Source organism: Podarcis filfolensis (genome assembly GCF_964270895.1).
Source record: "Podarcis filfolensis genome assembly, chromosome: 2".
Lineage (NCBI taxonomy): Eukaryota > Metazoa > Chordata > Lepidosauria > Squamata > Lacertidae > Podarcis > Podarcis filfolensis.
The window spans coordinates 92,894,990-92,912,188 of NC_139605.1; the positions used below are offsets into that span (position 1 = coordinate 92,894,990).

Here is a 17,199-nt window from a genome sequence, read left to right on the forward strand (position 1 = left end):
CAAATCCTATATTTAACTACAGAAACTATATTCAGTGGGCCACCTAGCTATGCTAGATCCATCATTCTCTTTTTCTTAACACTTTATCTTCAGTACAAATGAACTAATTTTAAAGTGTTATTTTATTGTCCTCCAATATTTGCCAATACAGGATACGGGATTTAGAAAGAAAAATCGATTCAGTACAGCTGAGCTGGAAAAAAGAAAAAGAAACATTTGAGAGAAAGTGAGTTCTTTGGATAGATGACATTGTCTTCTTTGTGTACTTTTCTCATTAAGAGCAGTCATTTTTTAAAAAAGTAGTGGGCAACAAGCAATTGCTGCAGATAACTTTGGTGTTAGGTGCAACTGAAAGTTGTCCTTTCTGTTTTCAGATAGTGATGTAATCTTACTGCATGAATATATTGAAGTTTTAAGAAAGATGTGTTGTTTTGCATGTTAGCATTAAGAATGTAATATATAAAATAGTCCTTAAGTAGTGTGTGGATTAAGTATTTGTTTTTATCTGTGCTCCCTCTCCATTCATTACCCAGTAACATCTTGATTTGTTTAGGGCCTAAAAATAGGCAAATGGTTACTGTATTCTGAATTTATGGTCCTTTCTCCTGTAGTTCACTTTTAAACACATTGATATAATTAGGTGGTTTTTGGGTGTTCCTAAAGGGCATTGGAAATATTTAAAGAAACCACTTCTTAAACTTTAGCATTTCCAATGTGTTTTGTGATAAAAAGGGCCCCTTGTACCCCCAGCATAGTTAGAAACATAGGAAGCTGCTTATACCAAGTCAGACCACTGGTCCATCTAGCTCAGTATTGTCCAGTATTGACCGGCTGTGGCTGTCCTGTGTTTCAGACAGGGGACATTCTGAGCCCTACTTGCAGATGCTGGGGATGCAAAGCAGGTACTGCTATTTTATTCTTAATAGCCTTCAGATAGCAAATATTTGTCATAATGGAGTTGTGGAATGTCCATTTTTCATTGGGACATCTTCAGCCGCAAAGTAGGATTATTCATGGGGTAGCCTATTCCTACCTTTGATCATATTGGCACTGTTCAGTGTCCCAGAACCTGACAACCTGGAGATCAAAATTATCATGTAGGGAAAAACAAGCTAAACAGAAGGATTTTTACCAAGTCTGTAAAATAGCATCAGAAGCTTCTAAAAATATACATTGTTTAAACCTTTGTACAAGTTTTTATAAACTTGGTAGGAAAACAGCATGATCATTTCTATTTTTAAAAAAGTTTTAATTCACTTTGGTAGATTGATTGTCTCAAAAAGTACAAATTCAAAAGAACAAATTGTCTTTTAAATTTAATTTTGTTCTTTCTAAAAGGCACGCAGCAATAGATCACTTTGCCAGGGAAAAGGATGCATTACTTGCTTCAGTAAAGGAGACCCATACTGAGCACATACGGAAGTGGGAAAATCAAGTCCGAGACCTGCAAATAAATAAGGAAACTTTGGAAATGGAACTGCAACAGGCAGAATGGAGGCATACAGATGAGTTGAGAGAGAAAGAGGCTGTCATTGAAAAGTAAGTTAGACTTTATTTGTACTGTTTAGGCATGTAGATGTGTGTTTCAGTGCAAACAAGTGGATTACATCCTCACATGGATGTAGGAGAGAAGGGGGCTTTCTTTCCCCCTGAATCCATGTGAGGACGCAATCCATTTGTAGGTACCCTCTTTTGCAGGTAGGCATGATGTTGCTTCTCCCGTAATTAAATCTGAAGTTTAATTACAGGATCTGATTTTTATTTTTGGATGAAATGTACCCATTTAGAGCATGGTGTTTCACTTGTTTTGTACATGATACACCCCAAGATGTAACGTACACAGCTGGTATATTCCTCGCACTACTCCTGATAAGGCATCTTATTTCCATGTTCCAGTGCTGAAAAGTTAACACTTTGTTTAAGGAGCTACTGACACTCATCAAGAAGTTCTTAGAATAGACTCAGAATGTGGCCTTTCACAGAGAGAGATTACCCGAAAATATTTACTCATTCATCGTTTAGTCAGTTGCAGTGCCTCTCTGGGACTCTTGGTTAATTTATTCACATTTCATGCCACAGGTTCTTTGGCTCAGAATACAATTTCTGAAAGTATTGTATATTTATTATCAGGTGAGCACTATAATTTTATCAAGCAATAATTTTTTTATATTTAGGATTGTAAGAACATGTAACATTGTAGCAGTTCATTACTGAGTGATAAGGAATTGTAATATCTTCTCTCCAGAGAACAGCATTTCTCATATGCTGTTGAAACAAAGGTCAAATGTAAAATTAGATGTATTAGTCAGTATGTATTTTTGCCTTTTCCAGTGAATATGTGTTGGGGTTATACTAGGGTAGAAGACTTGGGGTACTGTCCATATCGCACTAATTATAACAGATTATACAGTTGTTCTTGTACGTACATCATTATATACTAGTTTGGTTGATGCTCCACCAGGTAGGCAACACTGAGAAGCGCCGCTTGTCCTAAACACACTTGCCAAAGTGCCAAGTTCTGCATATACACTCAAGCATACAGGTGCACTGGAGACTCCTTTCATTTAAGGAGAGGTCAGTCTGCAAGTGATAAAAGATTTGTATGCAGATCAGGTCCCTCCACTGAATAGGAAATCTGTTATGGATGGAGAAACTCTCTGTACACAGTGTAATTCCCTGTCTAGAACAGGCTGCTAGAATAAAACAATTGTGCAATTGTATTAAATTTGTCTTAGTTTGTGGCCAATTTGGTAAAATTCAGAAAATCAATAAAAATTATTTGGCAAAAAATAAAAACACTTGTGTTGCATTTCAGATCTAGCAAATGTGGTAACTGAAAATTTTAAAAATCAAAATCAACCAAATGTATCAGAAGATAGCAAAGATATTATACACATCACAGATTTCTTTTAAAATGGAAAAAGTTCCAGAAAGAAACTACAGCTTAGAGCAGGCATGGCCAAACTTGGCCCTCCAGCTGTTTTGGGACTACAACTCCCATCATCCCTAGCTAACAGGACCAATGGTCAGGGATAATGGGAATTGTAGTCCCAAAACAGCTGGAGGGCCCAGTTTAGCCATGCCTAGCTTAGAGGGTAGCAAATCTAATTTGGGGTGGGTGGTCCAAAGTGCTACACTTGAATATTTTCTCATGCTTAGGAGAAGTTTCAGCTGCCACCTTAGTTATTAATTAAATTTCTATCTCACCTTTCATTGATTTCGTGGTATCAGATCAGGTAATAGCAAAAAATAATTACAAAACAATGGCCAGTAAAATCAACTCAAACAATTAAAACTTACCAAGTACAAGACAATGAAACCTTCTAGCAGGAACCCACCATTTGCTCCCCTAGAAAAGCCTGTTTGAAGGCCAAGGTTTCCTCTGGAGTGTCACCCCATGAGGTTCTCAGCTCTGGTGCTGGGTATAAATACATATCAACCCCTCTCTGATGCATACACAAAAGTGCCTTGCACTCATGCACAGGAGCCTGCTTTTAGTACTTGGCACTGAAAAGCTGCAAGCTTTACACAGGCTCCTTAAATCCCATTGAAGGAAAGAGAATTTAACAGTCTAATTGTGTCCAGGAGAGCTGCCAAAAGATACAGTGAAGAGTTGGTAACAAATGAATAATATTAATATAGCATCTAAATACAGTGGGTAGGTACTTAAAAGTGAAGAATGTGTATGCAGGCAAAATTGTGTGATAGGAAAAGCTTGGTATCGTGTTTCCCCCTTTTAAAAAAAGAAAACTACATTTCACCAATACTCTTGAATTATTTAAGGATATTACCCTGTATATGGAACCATGAGCACTATAATCTTTTCCCCCTTCTTTTTTTTACTCTGTTGTAACTCTGCATTAGCTGGGAGGTGTTTAGGGAATGTCAAGTCATTGTGGGTTTTTCACTGAGACATTAGCTTTATGTGTGCAACTGTGATAATAATGCTAAACAGAAAGCTCAGAACTAATAGGAAAATAGAAATATTATGAACTCTTGCAATAGTGTTAGATAAATTAAATTAAATGTGTGTGCATTTACTATATATATATATTAGCACTGTCAAAATCTTGCACACATCTATTTAAAAAGCAATACAGAACTAGAAAAAGTACAGAGGAGGCAAGGCATATAAAAAGGACTAGGAATGCACAGTGGCTTTCACATGAGGGGACACTTAGACAAAATGAGATTAAAATGATATTAGAAGACAATATAACAGGTGCAATTAAAGATAACTAGTGCAATTGGTTAAGAAGTCTTTCCTTGAAGTGTGAGCCAGACATTTTATGAAATAATGATTGCACAATTGTATTTCCCCCTCATTAAATTAAGTGTTTTAGGATGCTGTGTAATCTGAAAGCATAAGAACTTTTCCCCCCCTAAAAAAGTAGTATATAGTAGAAGATTGATCCATCAATGGCTAATTGAAGCAACTTTGTGGTGCAGACCCACACAAGCTATTATTTCAAGCAATTTCTTCACTGTAAATGTGGATGAGTAGCCTATTTCCTAGGATAAGCACAATACAGAATGCAAACCTCTGCAAATTAAAAATGGTGTATAAATACTAAATAAAATAGTCATTGCTGGCCTTTAATTGTTCATTTCATGCTCCATCCGAAACTACTGGTATTGGTCTCTGTTGGAGACATAATTCACTTATGCCTGAGAGATGACTTCAGTTGGGGAACAGGAGATCAGGTGTTCTGGACTGTATGTTCTAACAAAGCTGGAGTGCATTCCTGTTTATGAATAGTATAGGGATTTAACCTGGATCACTCACTAAACTAGTAGCAGAACTAGGCCTCTTGTGTCTATTCTCTACATAGGCCAATACTTTTTGAAAGCACGGTGCCCTATGTGGTCGTGCTAATTATAGTTCTGAGAGAAACCAAATCCTGTTCCCTACAACAGAACATTCTGAATGTTCTGAAGAGACAGCACTCACCAGTTAGATGGAAGGTATTAGCTGACTGGTAAGGAGAATATGTGGTTTGTATAAATGGTTACTTCAAAGCCTGTAAATCAACCTAACATTTGAAAATGCAATTCACTTATTACATTGTGTATGTGCAGAAGAGGTAGTGATACCTAATGTCTCTTACTATTAATCCGTGATGCAGTGGAATAAAGTAGCTTTTTAAATCAAACAGTTATGCATCTATCAGTGCTATTGATAGATGTATAACTGTCTGATCTTTTTAAATAATAACCCAATGAACAGCGTGCATATTGAGACAGTGAATTCCATAGATTATTTTTTTATTATGTAAAGACACATTTTATTTTGTTCGTCTTAAGCTTATTGTTTATTATTTTCGTAGGATGAATAAAATATCTGTATTATGAGAATGAATGTTTGTATTTACTGTTTCAATAACACTTTTGATTTTTTTAAAAAACCTCTTTCACTTTTCTATTATCTAAACTTTTTATTAAGAACAACATAAGAACTTAAGAAGAGCCCTACCGGATCATTTTATAGGCCTGTCTTCTCCAGCATTCTTTTTCTGCACAGGCCAACCAAATGCCTATTGGGAACTCTACAGACTGGAAATGTGGGCAGTATTCCTCATAGTGCCTCTGAATCTGTAGTATATAGCCATCATGACAAGTAGCCAGTGATAACTTTATCCTCCATGAATTTGCCTGACTCTAGGCAACCTAGGGGACGTGGGTGGTGCTGTGGGTTAAACCACAGAGCCTAGGACTTGCCGATCAGAAGGTCGGCGGTTTGAATCCCCGCAACGGGGTGAGCTCCTGTTGCTCAGTCCCTGCTCCTAACAACCTAGCAGTTCGAAAGCACGTTAAAGTGCAAGTAGATAAATAGGTACCGCTCCGGCGGGAAGGTAAACGCTGTTTCCGTGCGCTGCTCTGGTTTGCCAGAAGCGGCTTAGTCATGCTGGCCACATGACCCGGAAGCTGTACGCCAGCTCCCTTGGCCAATAAAGCGAGATGAGCACCGCAACCCCAGAGTCGGCCACGACTGGACCAGTCAGGGGTCCCTTTACCTTTACCTTTAGGCAACCTAGTCCTAATATATTAAATATATATTAATATATTAAAGCTTTTGTTCTTAAAGAATATGAAAAAAATCAGGATTGGATTCTTACTTTGATTGGTTTGGATCTTTTGGCATTGGGAACCCATACACAAGGCTGCTTATTGTATCTCCTTGAATGAAACACATTATATTCTAAGAAGCAATACTTATCTGAATACATGCTGAAGATTGTGTGAGTAGAAGGAAGAACTGTGTTTTCCTACTGTCCCAGGCATTTGCTCTCTTCTTCCTTATCTAACGTGTCTGATGAAAAACAACTTAACATGATGAAACATCTGAAATTGCAGATTCATTTAAACCAGAAGAAATCAGAAACCAATTAGTTGGTTACATTTTGTGCGTGGGAACCAATTCTTGATTATAAAAGACACTAGTAGAACATATAAGAGCCTTTGCCTGAAAAATACACTTGGATGGCAAGTGTTTCCTCCTCCTGTTTGCATATGTAATACACTGGAACCCATTACCTTGGTTATCCTAAATTTATATGTATCCACACTAATCCTGCATTATTTATCTTTTCCTATATTACTGTAATGCTATATCAATTTCACTTTACTGAGACATCTGTTATCCTTTGGTGTTTGGAATGTCCCTTAGGCTACTTGCATAAATGAGGCTGAACTATTGTTTGCCAGTCCCCCGCCCCTTTTGCTTGTTGTTTTGCCTAAAATGGAAAACCACATTAATGTAATCAAACCTTTGTTCTCTATATATTTTCACAGACTTCAACAAGAGCTGGAGGCACTGAAAACAAGCTGGGATTCTCAAGTAGCTCAAATATCCAGGGAGACAGTTTCAAAAGACCTTCAGATTCAAGCACTGCAACAAGAAGAGGTGAAGCTAAGAGCACAACTGTCTAGCATACTGCAAGATATTGAAAGGTGAGTGACTTTGTGAGCTGGTTAAACCAGTGTTTTCTCAGGATCTTTCTTCGTGATCGATCTTGGCCTACAACCAGCCACAATTTGGCCCACAGGCCAGAGATTCCCCATTCCTGCTTTAGAGAGTTTGATCCTTATGGAGAGTGCAACACTCTCCAGAACAGGCTGAACACCAGTCATTTGGACAGATCAACTGCCTACTAACAGTACCTCTCTTGCTGAGCTTCAGTTTGTTAACCCATGTCCAGTCCATTACGTCAACTAGTCACTGATCTAACCCACAACCTCACCTGGTTTTGATGAAAAAGGATACAAGAGTTGCATGTCATCTGTATGTTGATTCTAATACACTTGAAATCCCTGAATGACCTCATTTAGCCATTTCATGTAGATGTTAAACAGAATGAGGGGAAGCACGAGACTTTGTGGGATCCTGAAATGTGACTTCCACAGGGCCCAGCAGAACTCCCCCAGCAATGTTTTCTGGAAATGACCATCTAGGCAGGAACAAATGCAATACTGCCCATGTCCAATATAGATGGAAGTTCCAGAATGATCATGGTTGAAGGTATTGATAACCCCTGAGAGCCCCTGTTAGATCCAGGTGAATTTACTGGGTAGTCATACTCCCCCATCTCTCTCCTGATAGAGGTCATTCCACAAGCAACCAAGGCAATGTCAGCACCAAAACCAGGCCTAAATTTCAGTTGAAATGGATCTAGAAAATCAGTATCAACCAAAGGCAACCACAACTCATTTGAGTACTTGGTCCAGGAAAAAGATGTTTACCACTCACCTACAGTTGTTAATTCCTCCTAGTTCTGAGAAAGGTCTTGTCAGGAAGGGTTGCACTACCACTTGCTTTAAAGGGATACTGTTTATTTTGGAGCAAAACCTGCTTTTAACACTAGATGGTCCAGCCTCAACTGAGAGAGACCTTGTGGTCTGAAGACAGATAAAGGACCTGGGGCAGGCATGTGCCAGTAGTGCTGTGGACATCAATAAGATGGATGGTCTTGCTTCTGATTCTCTGCTGTCACTTTGCCATGGGAGGAGATCATATAGGTTCATCCTTGTGTTTGCCCTTCACTCACAGAAGGAAAACCCAGGGCAAACTAAACTCCATATGAGGCTGTGCGAATGGTACTGACCGTCTATCTTAAGGTCTGCTGACCTTTCAAGGCAGAAGGGAAAAAGAGAGGCAGGTGCACTGTCTGACATAATATTGGTGACTTCTGGCTCTCTGCCCACAGACAACTCAGGGGAGAGGGGGTAGGGGCTGACTCATGGCATGTCTTGCAGTGCTTTTAGCTCCCTGACATTTTTCTGCCTTAGAGAGCCAGTAGGCTTTAAGAGAGAAGAAAGCAAGAGCTGAGCATGCAGGTTGACATGAAGGCAAGCATGCTCACTGATTTGCTATAGCTGTGGGCAAGCAGCAATTGGTCTGCTAACCACCCTGATATTAAAATGGGTGGTCACATGAGTATTAAGATCATCCAGTGATTAAGTGATCCAGAAAACCAGTGTGATATAGAGGTCAGGGTGTAAGTCTAGTACTGGGGGAAATTAGGTTCAAATTCATACTCAGCCATTTACTACTAGTAGTATTAGTACAGCATTGGTATTAGTACAATATTAGTATTATTTGTTCTTTTATTTATTAGATTTATTCATCGCTTTACACCAGAGTTTCAAAGAGACTTGAACAGTTCAGTAACAGTGACCTGGTTTGCAAATCATGCTAAGCCAGCTATGACTTAGTGTAAACATGTAAGCATGTTTGGCTTAGCATGGTGTCTAAACCTGGGATCATGATTGAACTCTCTCCAGACCAGTCACATCCCCTCCAGGAGATCACATCTTCTCACTAAGCAACAATTTGGCTTAGAGTGCTATACATACCAGGCCAGTAGAATAAATATAAAAAATATAAAACATTAGATACTCAGCTGGACCACTACAAGTTAACGCACGCCCCCAACAGTGTAAGTGTAGTCACCAGTAAAAATTAATTAACCCCCAAAATTCCATAACAGCAGAACTAGAAATGTTAACAACTGAAGACCTGAAGGAAAAATAAAGGTTTTTGGTGCCAAAAATATGTTTATGTAGATGCCAGGCAACCCTCTTTAGGGAGAGCATTCCATAGACAGTGGCGCTACCACAGAGAAGGTTCTGGGGCTCATAGACACCCAAAAACTTCTGTCTAGTGGTGATCTCACACTTTGCTGTATCTGGCTGCTGATGGACTGGGGTTCTTGCCTTATATGCTACACACCTCAGTTGTAAAGGGTTAAAATTGTTGAATATTTTGTGACATTAAAATATAGATATTAAATTCATCCCCCCCCCCCCATTATTATTATTTTTAAAAAATGTTCGCTTCATTTCTCCCTGTCTTAGGTATAAACAGCAGCTCTCATTAGCAGCTGAGAGAGAAGAGATTCTGGAAAGGGCTAAAGTGCAAATAGTCCTGGACTGGCAGCGGCGTTACGAGAATGCTGAAAGGAATCAATATCAGAAATCAGAGGCTCTAATACAGAGCCTGTCAACAGCTAGGGACCAGGTCAGAATTGCGTCATATTTGCTTAGCAGCTTAGCACAGAGCATTAGCAGAGGCATATTTCATGAGGGGAGATTTTATACCTTTGGACTTGTCATTCTTTTGTGCTTCTAGCAAATACTTGAGGGGTTCCACCATACCCAAGGAGTTGGCACTCTCTTCCTGTAACATACTCAGTCTGTGCTGACCCAGATAATGCACGAAAATGGTTCAGTTTTTAAAACTTAGATAAATAGCACCAAGCTGATCTCAATATAGTACTAGCTTGTTATTTGCATGAGGATTATTTCTGCTTGCAGGTGAGAGTTGAGCTAGGTGAGGAGGAAAGAAGGAGCAACATAAGATACAACACAGGATGGAAAAACTAGGCTACAACTTTTTTTGGATGCAGTTTGCAGGTGGCAAGGCAAGCCTATGTGGGGCTGCCCTTGGGCCCAGTTCAGAGGCTCCAGCTGGTGCAAAGTGCTGCAGCTGGACTGTTGATGTGGACACTTGCCAGCACATAACTCCAGTGCTCAAAAGCTTGCACTGGCTGCCCATACCTTGCTGGACCAGGTTCAGAGTTCTAACATTAATTTACAAGACCCTTAACAACTTGGATCCTGGATAGCTGAAGGGCTGCCTGATTTGTTATATCCCTGCCTGATCACTAAGGCCCACACCTGACTGTTAGGATTCTTTTCCTGTCCTTGCAGTCATGGGATTGTTTTTATCACATGATGGTGTATGTTTTCATTCCACATAGTGGGAAGTGACGGAGACAGGATGTTTGTATTACTGTGTTCCATGTTGTAGGACGTTTGTTCCTTTGTTCTTTCTCTTTGCTTCCTGACGCTGAAGAGAAAGAAGCTGAGTTGCAATGCTCCAAGTGTATATATGTAAATAAACGTAGTCTAGCCAAAATGCTGCGCTACTGAGTCTGTCACGCAAACAGCCAACACTCTGCTAGTCCTAAAGTGTTCTGATGCCTCTTGGTATCAGTCGCTGTGATGTTCAGGCTGGAGAAAGCTTTTGACTCTCCCAAATGACCAACCAGGCGGGAGAGAACATGCCAGCCGGGCATGTGTCTCTGCCAGGTTCCTACTCGCGTGTAGGACGCTCCTGACACTGACATCATATATGATTGGCAAGTGCTTGGCATGTGAATGTGGCTTGAGGGACAAATGGGGTGGGCCTAATTAGGCCTGTGGATGAGAGATTCCTCATCCCCTCTAAGGAATATGTCTTGATGAATAGCCCATTGCCAAATTTTATCTTGGATAAATGGAAGTGAATTGTTTACTGATTTAACAATGGCATGTTCTTTCATTTTTGGAAAGCTCTTCCACAATACTTTCCATTCACGATGTGGATGGTCACTCTGGATTGAGTTTAATTCAAAGGACAAGGGAGATTAAACATAGTATGTTGTCTGATGGCGATAAAATAATATTGAAGGTACTAGAAGCTAGGGGAATGTTCTTTTCTAAGAACATCTTCTCAAGTTGCCATCATTTTGTTTTGCAGGTTACTGCTGAACTACAGGAGAAGGAACAGAAATTGCATGAGATGGAAATGGTCCTTTCTGCTGTAACACTTGAGAGGGACCAAGCTGTTCAGGAACTTCGAAAGCATGGTCACATGCCAAAAGGAGTGAAACAGGTTAAAATTAATTAATTGCTGTTCCTTAAACTGAACTAATCCTAAAACAACTCACTTTATGGTCAGGGCTAGTTCTGTGAGAGAAGCCTTTTTTTAAAAAGGCTTTTTATGTAGGTTTTATTTAGGTTTTGTGATCAAGGGCACACAGTTTTTTTCAGACCCTTTGGATATGAGAACAACCTCAACAGTGACAAAATCCAGTGAAATCATTTCCATATGGGGTTGGCATGCAGCTTTCATGTCACACGCAGTGGTGGCTGGTGCCAGTTGGGACTCATAGAGCAGAAGGCAGGGAGAGCAACAATAGCCAGTGACAGGAGGAGCCAGCTATTTCTAGTTTTCTCTTCATCCGCCTCTCTGCTGAGTTCTACAAGGGCAAAACTTGGATTAAGGAGGAAGAAGCTAATAGACAGTGCTACCCCCTGGACAGTTGTAAGTAGGAAATCAAGCAGGTAGGGGCTGGTGGATAGCGGATATATTGGTGGGTCAGTGCTTAATTTGTCCTAACGGAGCACTGGCCATATGTTATATATGCACATATTTTCATTTCACTGCATCTGCAGACATTGGAAAATCATGACGAGAGATGGCTTTCCAATGTACATGCACTATGTGTACATGCAATAAAGCACACTCTCCACAGCTGATAACTTAAAAGAATGATTGTGCACTGTTTCCTGTGCAGGAGTACTTTCAATGTGGGAATTGTGCAGCACTGGATGCAGCCTTGAGAGAATTTTTATAAGACAATGCAAAGTGGACTGGAAGTCCTGGTGCCCTTACGGTCTAAGCAAAGCATTAAAAGGGGGAGGTTTTGTAGCCTCTTGTTCTGAATAAGGATGAATTAAAAATGGATTTTTTTTCTAGTAGATTTATTATTTTGCATGGTTAGAGAAGCAATTGCAGTTTAGAGTTAATTTAAGCAATTGTTCAGCAATTTCTGAAAATGTGATTGCAGAGCTAGATTATTGCTAATTTTTGGCATCTCCTGCTTTTAATCTTGCATGTATTTGGTGTTGTGGTTGCTTTTGAAAGGCTTTGCATTTCCTGACATAAGCTGAAGGAGAGTAGCTTTTTTATTATTTGCAGAGTCATTCTTGCTACCCTCTGCCCTTGAAGATTGTAGTGTGTGAGTAACTGGCTCTAGTGCCGTTTATGTACAACCAAAATAGAAAGTGGCCTGAAATCTCTCTGCAGAGCTTCCTCCTTAAATAATGTAGTGGATAGTGCTACAGTCAGTTATCAGGGGATGCTTTCTATTTTGGAGCGGTATGTAGAAAACATGTTGAGGAGTCTACATGAGCAGATCCAAAAGATTATGAACTTTCTTTTTCTTTTTCTTTTCTTTTTTATATTTATTAAGTTTCCATTTTATCACACTTAAAAAAATCCTTATTATACTCATTACATATTTGCTCAATCGAGCTTTGACTTCCATCCCTTTCATCTCATGGTTTCCATAATACATTATTACTTCATAGGATTTATACATTTTCCCATTTACGTTTCACTTCTTCACAAATTTTTAAATAAATATAAAAAGGTACAAATTCTTAACATTGCAAGTTTTCTTACAACAACCCTGCTGGTGTTGTTAATTGTTTACGATTGTCCTTCAGATATTGTACAAATTTACTCCAGTCTTTTTGGAAAGCTTGATCATGCTGGTTTCGGATTTTCTCGGTCAGCCTTGCCAATTCTGCATAGTCCATCATCTTCGTCTGCCAGTCTTCTAGCGATAGAATTTCCTGTTGCTTCCATTTTGGGGCTAAAAGAGTTCTTGCTGCTGTTGTCGCATACATAAACAGTTTTATATCTCCTTTGGGATCTCATTCCCTACTATACCTAACAGAAATGCCTCTGGTTTTTCCACAAATGTACTTTTAAACATTTTAAACTTATTATATATCATTTCCCAGTGAGCTTTTAACGTACTACAAGTCCACCACATGTGATAAAAATCTCCCTCCTTTTCTTTACCTTTCCAACATTCCTTATTTTTCAATCAAGCTTTATTGAAAGTTTTCAACATAAAATACAATAAAAGCCAAACTAATCTATCGACGCGGGTGGCGCTGTGGGTAAAACCTCAGTGCCTAGGACTTGCCGATCGTATGGTCGGTGGTTCGAATCCCCGCGGCAGGGTGAGCTCCCGCCGTTCGGTCCCAGCTCCTGCCCACCTAGCAGTTCGAAAGCACTCTTAAGTGCAAGTAGATAAATAGGGACCGCTTTATAGCGGGAAGGTAAACGGCGTTTCCGTGTGCTGCGCTGGTGCTGGCTCGCCAGCTGCAGCTTCGTCACGCTGGCCACGTGACCCGGAAGTGTCTTTGGACGGCGCCGGCTCACGGCCTCTAGAGCGAGATGAGCACGCAACTCTAGAGTCGGACACGACTGGCCCGTACGGGCAGGGGTACCTTTACCTTTACCTTTAATCTATAGAAAAGAGATAAAAAAGAGTAAAGAAAGAGAGAACAGAAAAGAAGAAAGGAAAGCGAGAGAAAAAAATGGACACAACACCCTCTATCACAATTATATATTAACATATTCCACACACAGAAGGATGAACGCTCCCATCTCTCACCTGGCAGCTTCCCCCTCTTTCCCCAGCCTCCCACCCTGGGAGATCCTCTCTGCTCTGCCCTCACAAAAGACCCTTCATTTTCCATTCATCACCTTCCTGGGTGTATCTTCCTTAATCCAAAATAAACTTTATAAACTTTTTTGAGGAATTGCCTAGAAAAGAAAGTATACTTACACTGCTGTATGAAACAGTACACAATGGCCACATTCACAAGTTATACTAACTCAGTCTATATAGGTTTTTTTTAAAAAAAATCACAATGTGGATGAGCAGTTGAGTGGGGGACGAAGCCACAGAACAGCTGGATTAGGGTCACATCTGAACCAGCATTGATGGTTTGTTTCTCTCCAAACTCTGATTTGAAGAGGAAAAAGTATTCCCCCACCCCTTGACTTCCTGATCATAAACAAACCATAGGCTTTGTTTTGAACGTAATCCTAAAACAGTCACCCCATGGTTTGTTTTCCCACTCAGCTAAGGTAGGAGCAATGCAGGAATGCCTGGCTGCACATGCACATTATAGTAAACCCCCCCCAACCCTCCAATCTGCTGTGCTTGGTGTTAACGACTGAATTAGCATTATTTTTTATCCGGCCAGTGTCTGGATAGGATAATACATATATTTTAGAAGGGAGTTGGGCTAGAGGGATTATCTCATGGTCCAGAATGAGAAGATGAAATATATAAGTATAATATGAAAACATTCTTGGGGAAATGACTTCTGGCCAAATAAGAAAGCAATGTGATGTTAACATTTATTTATTTTGGGGAAAAGATTGGGAACAGTTCCATGACCGCTTACTATGTTGGTAGGAAGACAAGTGTAAGCAGTCATGAATTGCCCTAGCAGTATGGCTAAGTAGACAATGGTATGTTATACTAACTACAACAAAAGAACACCAGAAAATAATGTGAATACATTTGCTGGTTGAACTTAGAATGTAGCCTAAATTCCCCCATGCATAGTGTCTCTGGCTACAAAATTTTCAAGCATGAGTTCCATGTTAAAAAAAAACAAATATAGAAATTCATAGGTAGTTTTATGCCTACAGTTTTCTAGTGCTGTACAAAGATTAAAAAACAAAAATGTTTCCTGTCCACAGACTTACAATGTAATAGACATAGAATCATAGAATTGTAGAGTTGGAAGGGACCTTGAGGATCATCTAGTCCAACCCCTGATACAAAAGGATAAAGGAAAAGGAAACCAAGCAAGTGTTGTAGGTCAAAACTGGTAGAAGAACAAATGCATTTCCATGAGTAATACAGATTCCTCATTGTCGTGTGCAGAGGTCTAATAAATGCCTAAAAGCTATATTATGTTTTCTTCTTGGTGGTTTGACAGCTTGCCAACCTATTTTTGTAGCATATTTGACTCCGACATGATTCTGTAATAAAGGGCTAGTCATTTGTATCTATATCAAATAACTCTTTAATTCACTTTGGTTCAGCAGGACACCTTGAGAACACCCATTTAAAGGCCCTTATACACTTAGTGAATACCAGACACATATTTACTGAATAAAAATTATGGTCACCTGAATTTATACAGTCATCAAAATATATGCACATTCATCTATGAAATATGAGCAGTGATTTAGCATTATCATGATATGCCCCTGTGTGAATTGTACTCATGTGTGATTGGATCCTGATAACAAAAAGTACTCTTTCTCTTATCCATCTGATCCTAAGGGGCAGGATGGAAGTTCTATACAAGTGTATGAGATTGGAACGGGCTGGATGTGACTGAACAAGCTGAAACTAAATCCAGAAAGGCGGATGTACAAGTGGCTGGGGCTCCCTTTTGATCCCAATTCAAGCTGTTGTTATTAGCCATTAAAGCCCTAAACCTTCTGAGACTAGACTATCTGACAAATTGCCTCCAGCCACATGAGCCCGTTTATGCACTGAAATCACCATCATTCTGAAGCTGTGCTCAGTGTTTCCCTGCCAACTAAAGTATGGTGGCTGAGCACTGAAGACAGGGCCTTTCCAGTCACAACACCCAAAACTGCCATGCCCTCCTGAAGGAGGCCTGCTTGGGCCCCTCATTTCTTGCCTTTCAGTAAGTAGCAAATACTTATTTCTTGCAGCAGCTGTTTGACTTCAAGTTGCTGTCAGCTTTGATGTTCATCTTGGAGGTTTGCTCATTTCCCAGTTCTTGCTCATGCTAAGTACAGCAGTGCCAGTGAGCTAGAGCTAGTGACCAAAGCCTGTTTAAATCCTCAGTGCTGTGCTCTGTTGTTACCACGATTGCCATCTGTAGTATCAATCCCTACACCAGTTTTAAATCTGTCTTGGCATATGAATGACTGAGAAATGTCATACTATTTCCAGGTGGATAGGCTCTGATCTTTCAGTGATCATATGGCTTTCACTGATAATGACCTTTTTCACACACAGTAGCTAAGCGGTACTGTATTGTGAAAGACTATTTTGAATGTTGAATGATGATAGAGATGTATTTGCTGCACTCTAGTGGTTGGTACCTGTTCAAAATACAAATATCCATCCTGTAAATCTGGAGAGTGTTCGAAAAGGTAGTCAGATTGAATGATTTCATAATACAGGAACTTCTTCCCTATTCGGATCCAGCTGTCTTCTACACAATTTTGTTCAGGCATCACCTTAAAACATTTTTTTTCTTTGCAGGCACAGTAAGGGTGGCTCTGTTTGATATAATTATATCACCGATGGTTTTACACTTTAATAATTGTATATCAGATTATATTTTCTACTTTGTTTTTAATGTTGCTCAGGAAGAGCAACATTGTGGTGTTGTGTTGTGTTGTGGTGACATATGGTAGTCATATTGCACATACTCAGCATGTTAAATGGTGCTCAAAGGGCATTGGTAGGGTTGGGAACAAAACACACTTTGGGGCCTGCTCTCTGACATGTTTATCCAGCTATCATCAACATTCAAAACAGTGTCCTGCAAAATCTCTTTGCTATTGTGCGTGAAAAAGGTCGTTGTTGGTGAAATATGTATGAGCTCCACAAGATGAGAACCTGTCTATACAACATAAATTGGTTGGAGTTGTGGTCAGCTCACCTTGCTATCAAATACTTTGCCCAAGAGATAGACCTCAAGAATGTTATCTTGCTCACTACCAGCACAAAAGTGTATTTGAACCACCAGGGCAGGTCACAGGTTTCTACATAGGGAGGCAGAGGACCTCTTCTATTGAGCCGGTCAATCTCAAATCATTCATTCATAGCACAGCATATCAAGGGAGATTACATAATAGAAACATCACCACCCGACCCCACCCCTATCCATCTTCCCTCCCTCCACCCCCCTTTCTTTCCCCCCCTTTTTTTTCTTCTCCCCCTAATGTCTCAATAAATGAAACGGATTTGTAAAAATGTTACATGGAAAAAAAATACGAGACATTATACTTACTTCTGTAAAACAAGAAAATCCTTAATAAAATATTTTTAAAAGGGGGGGGCGATG

At 39.8% G+C, this 17,199-nt stretch overlaps 1 protein-coding gene across 12 annotated transcripts in view; it reads left to right on the plus strand.

Annotated features, from left to right (window-relative positions):
• The window catches only part of CCDC57 (coiled-coil domain containing 57), a 65,242-nt gene that overhangs the window by 24,796 nt on the left and 23,247 nt on the right, over positions 1–17,199 (plus strand). For all 12 annotated transcript variants that reach the window (XR_014544336.1, XR_014544337.1, XR_014544338.1 and 9 more), the window contains 5 exons: positions 152–226; positions 1,339–1,539; positions 6,793–6,951; positions 9,355–9,517; positions 11,021–11,155. Coding sequence is in view for 7 of the 12 variants with exons in the window: in XM_083598117.1 (XP_083454243.1) it covers positions 152–226; positions 1,339–1,539; positions 6,793–6,951; positions 9,355–9,517; positions 11,021–11,155 (733 nt within the window). In the remaining 5 variants the exon portion in view is untranslated. The remainder of the gene's footprint in view (positions 1–151; positions 227–1,338; positions 1,540–6,792; positions 6,952–9,354; positions 9,518–11,020; positions 11,156–17,199) is intronic.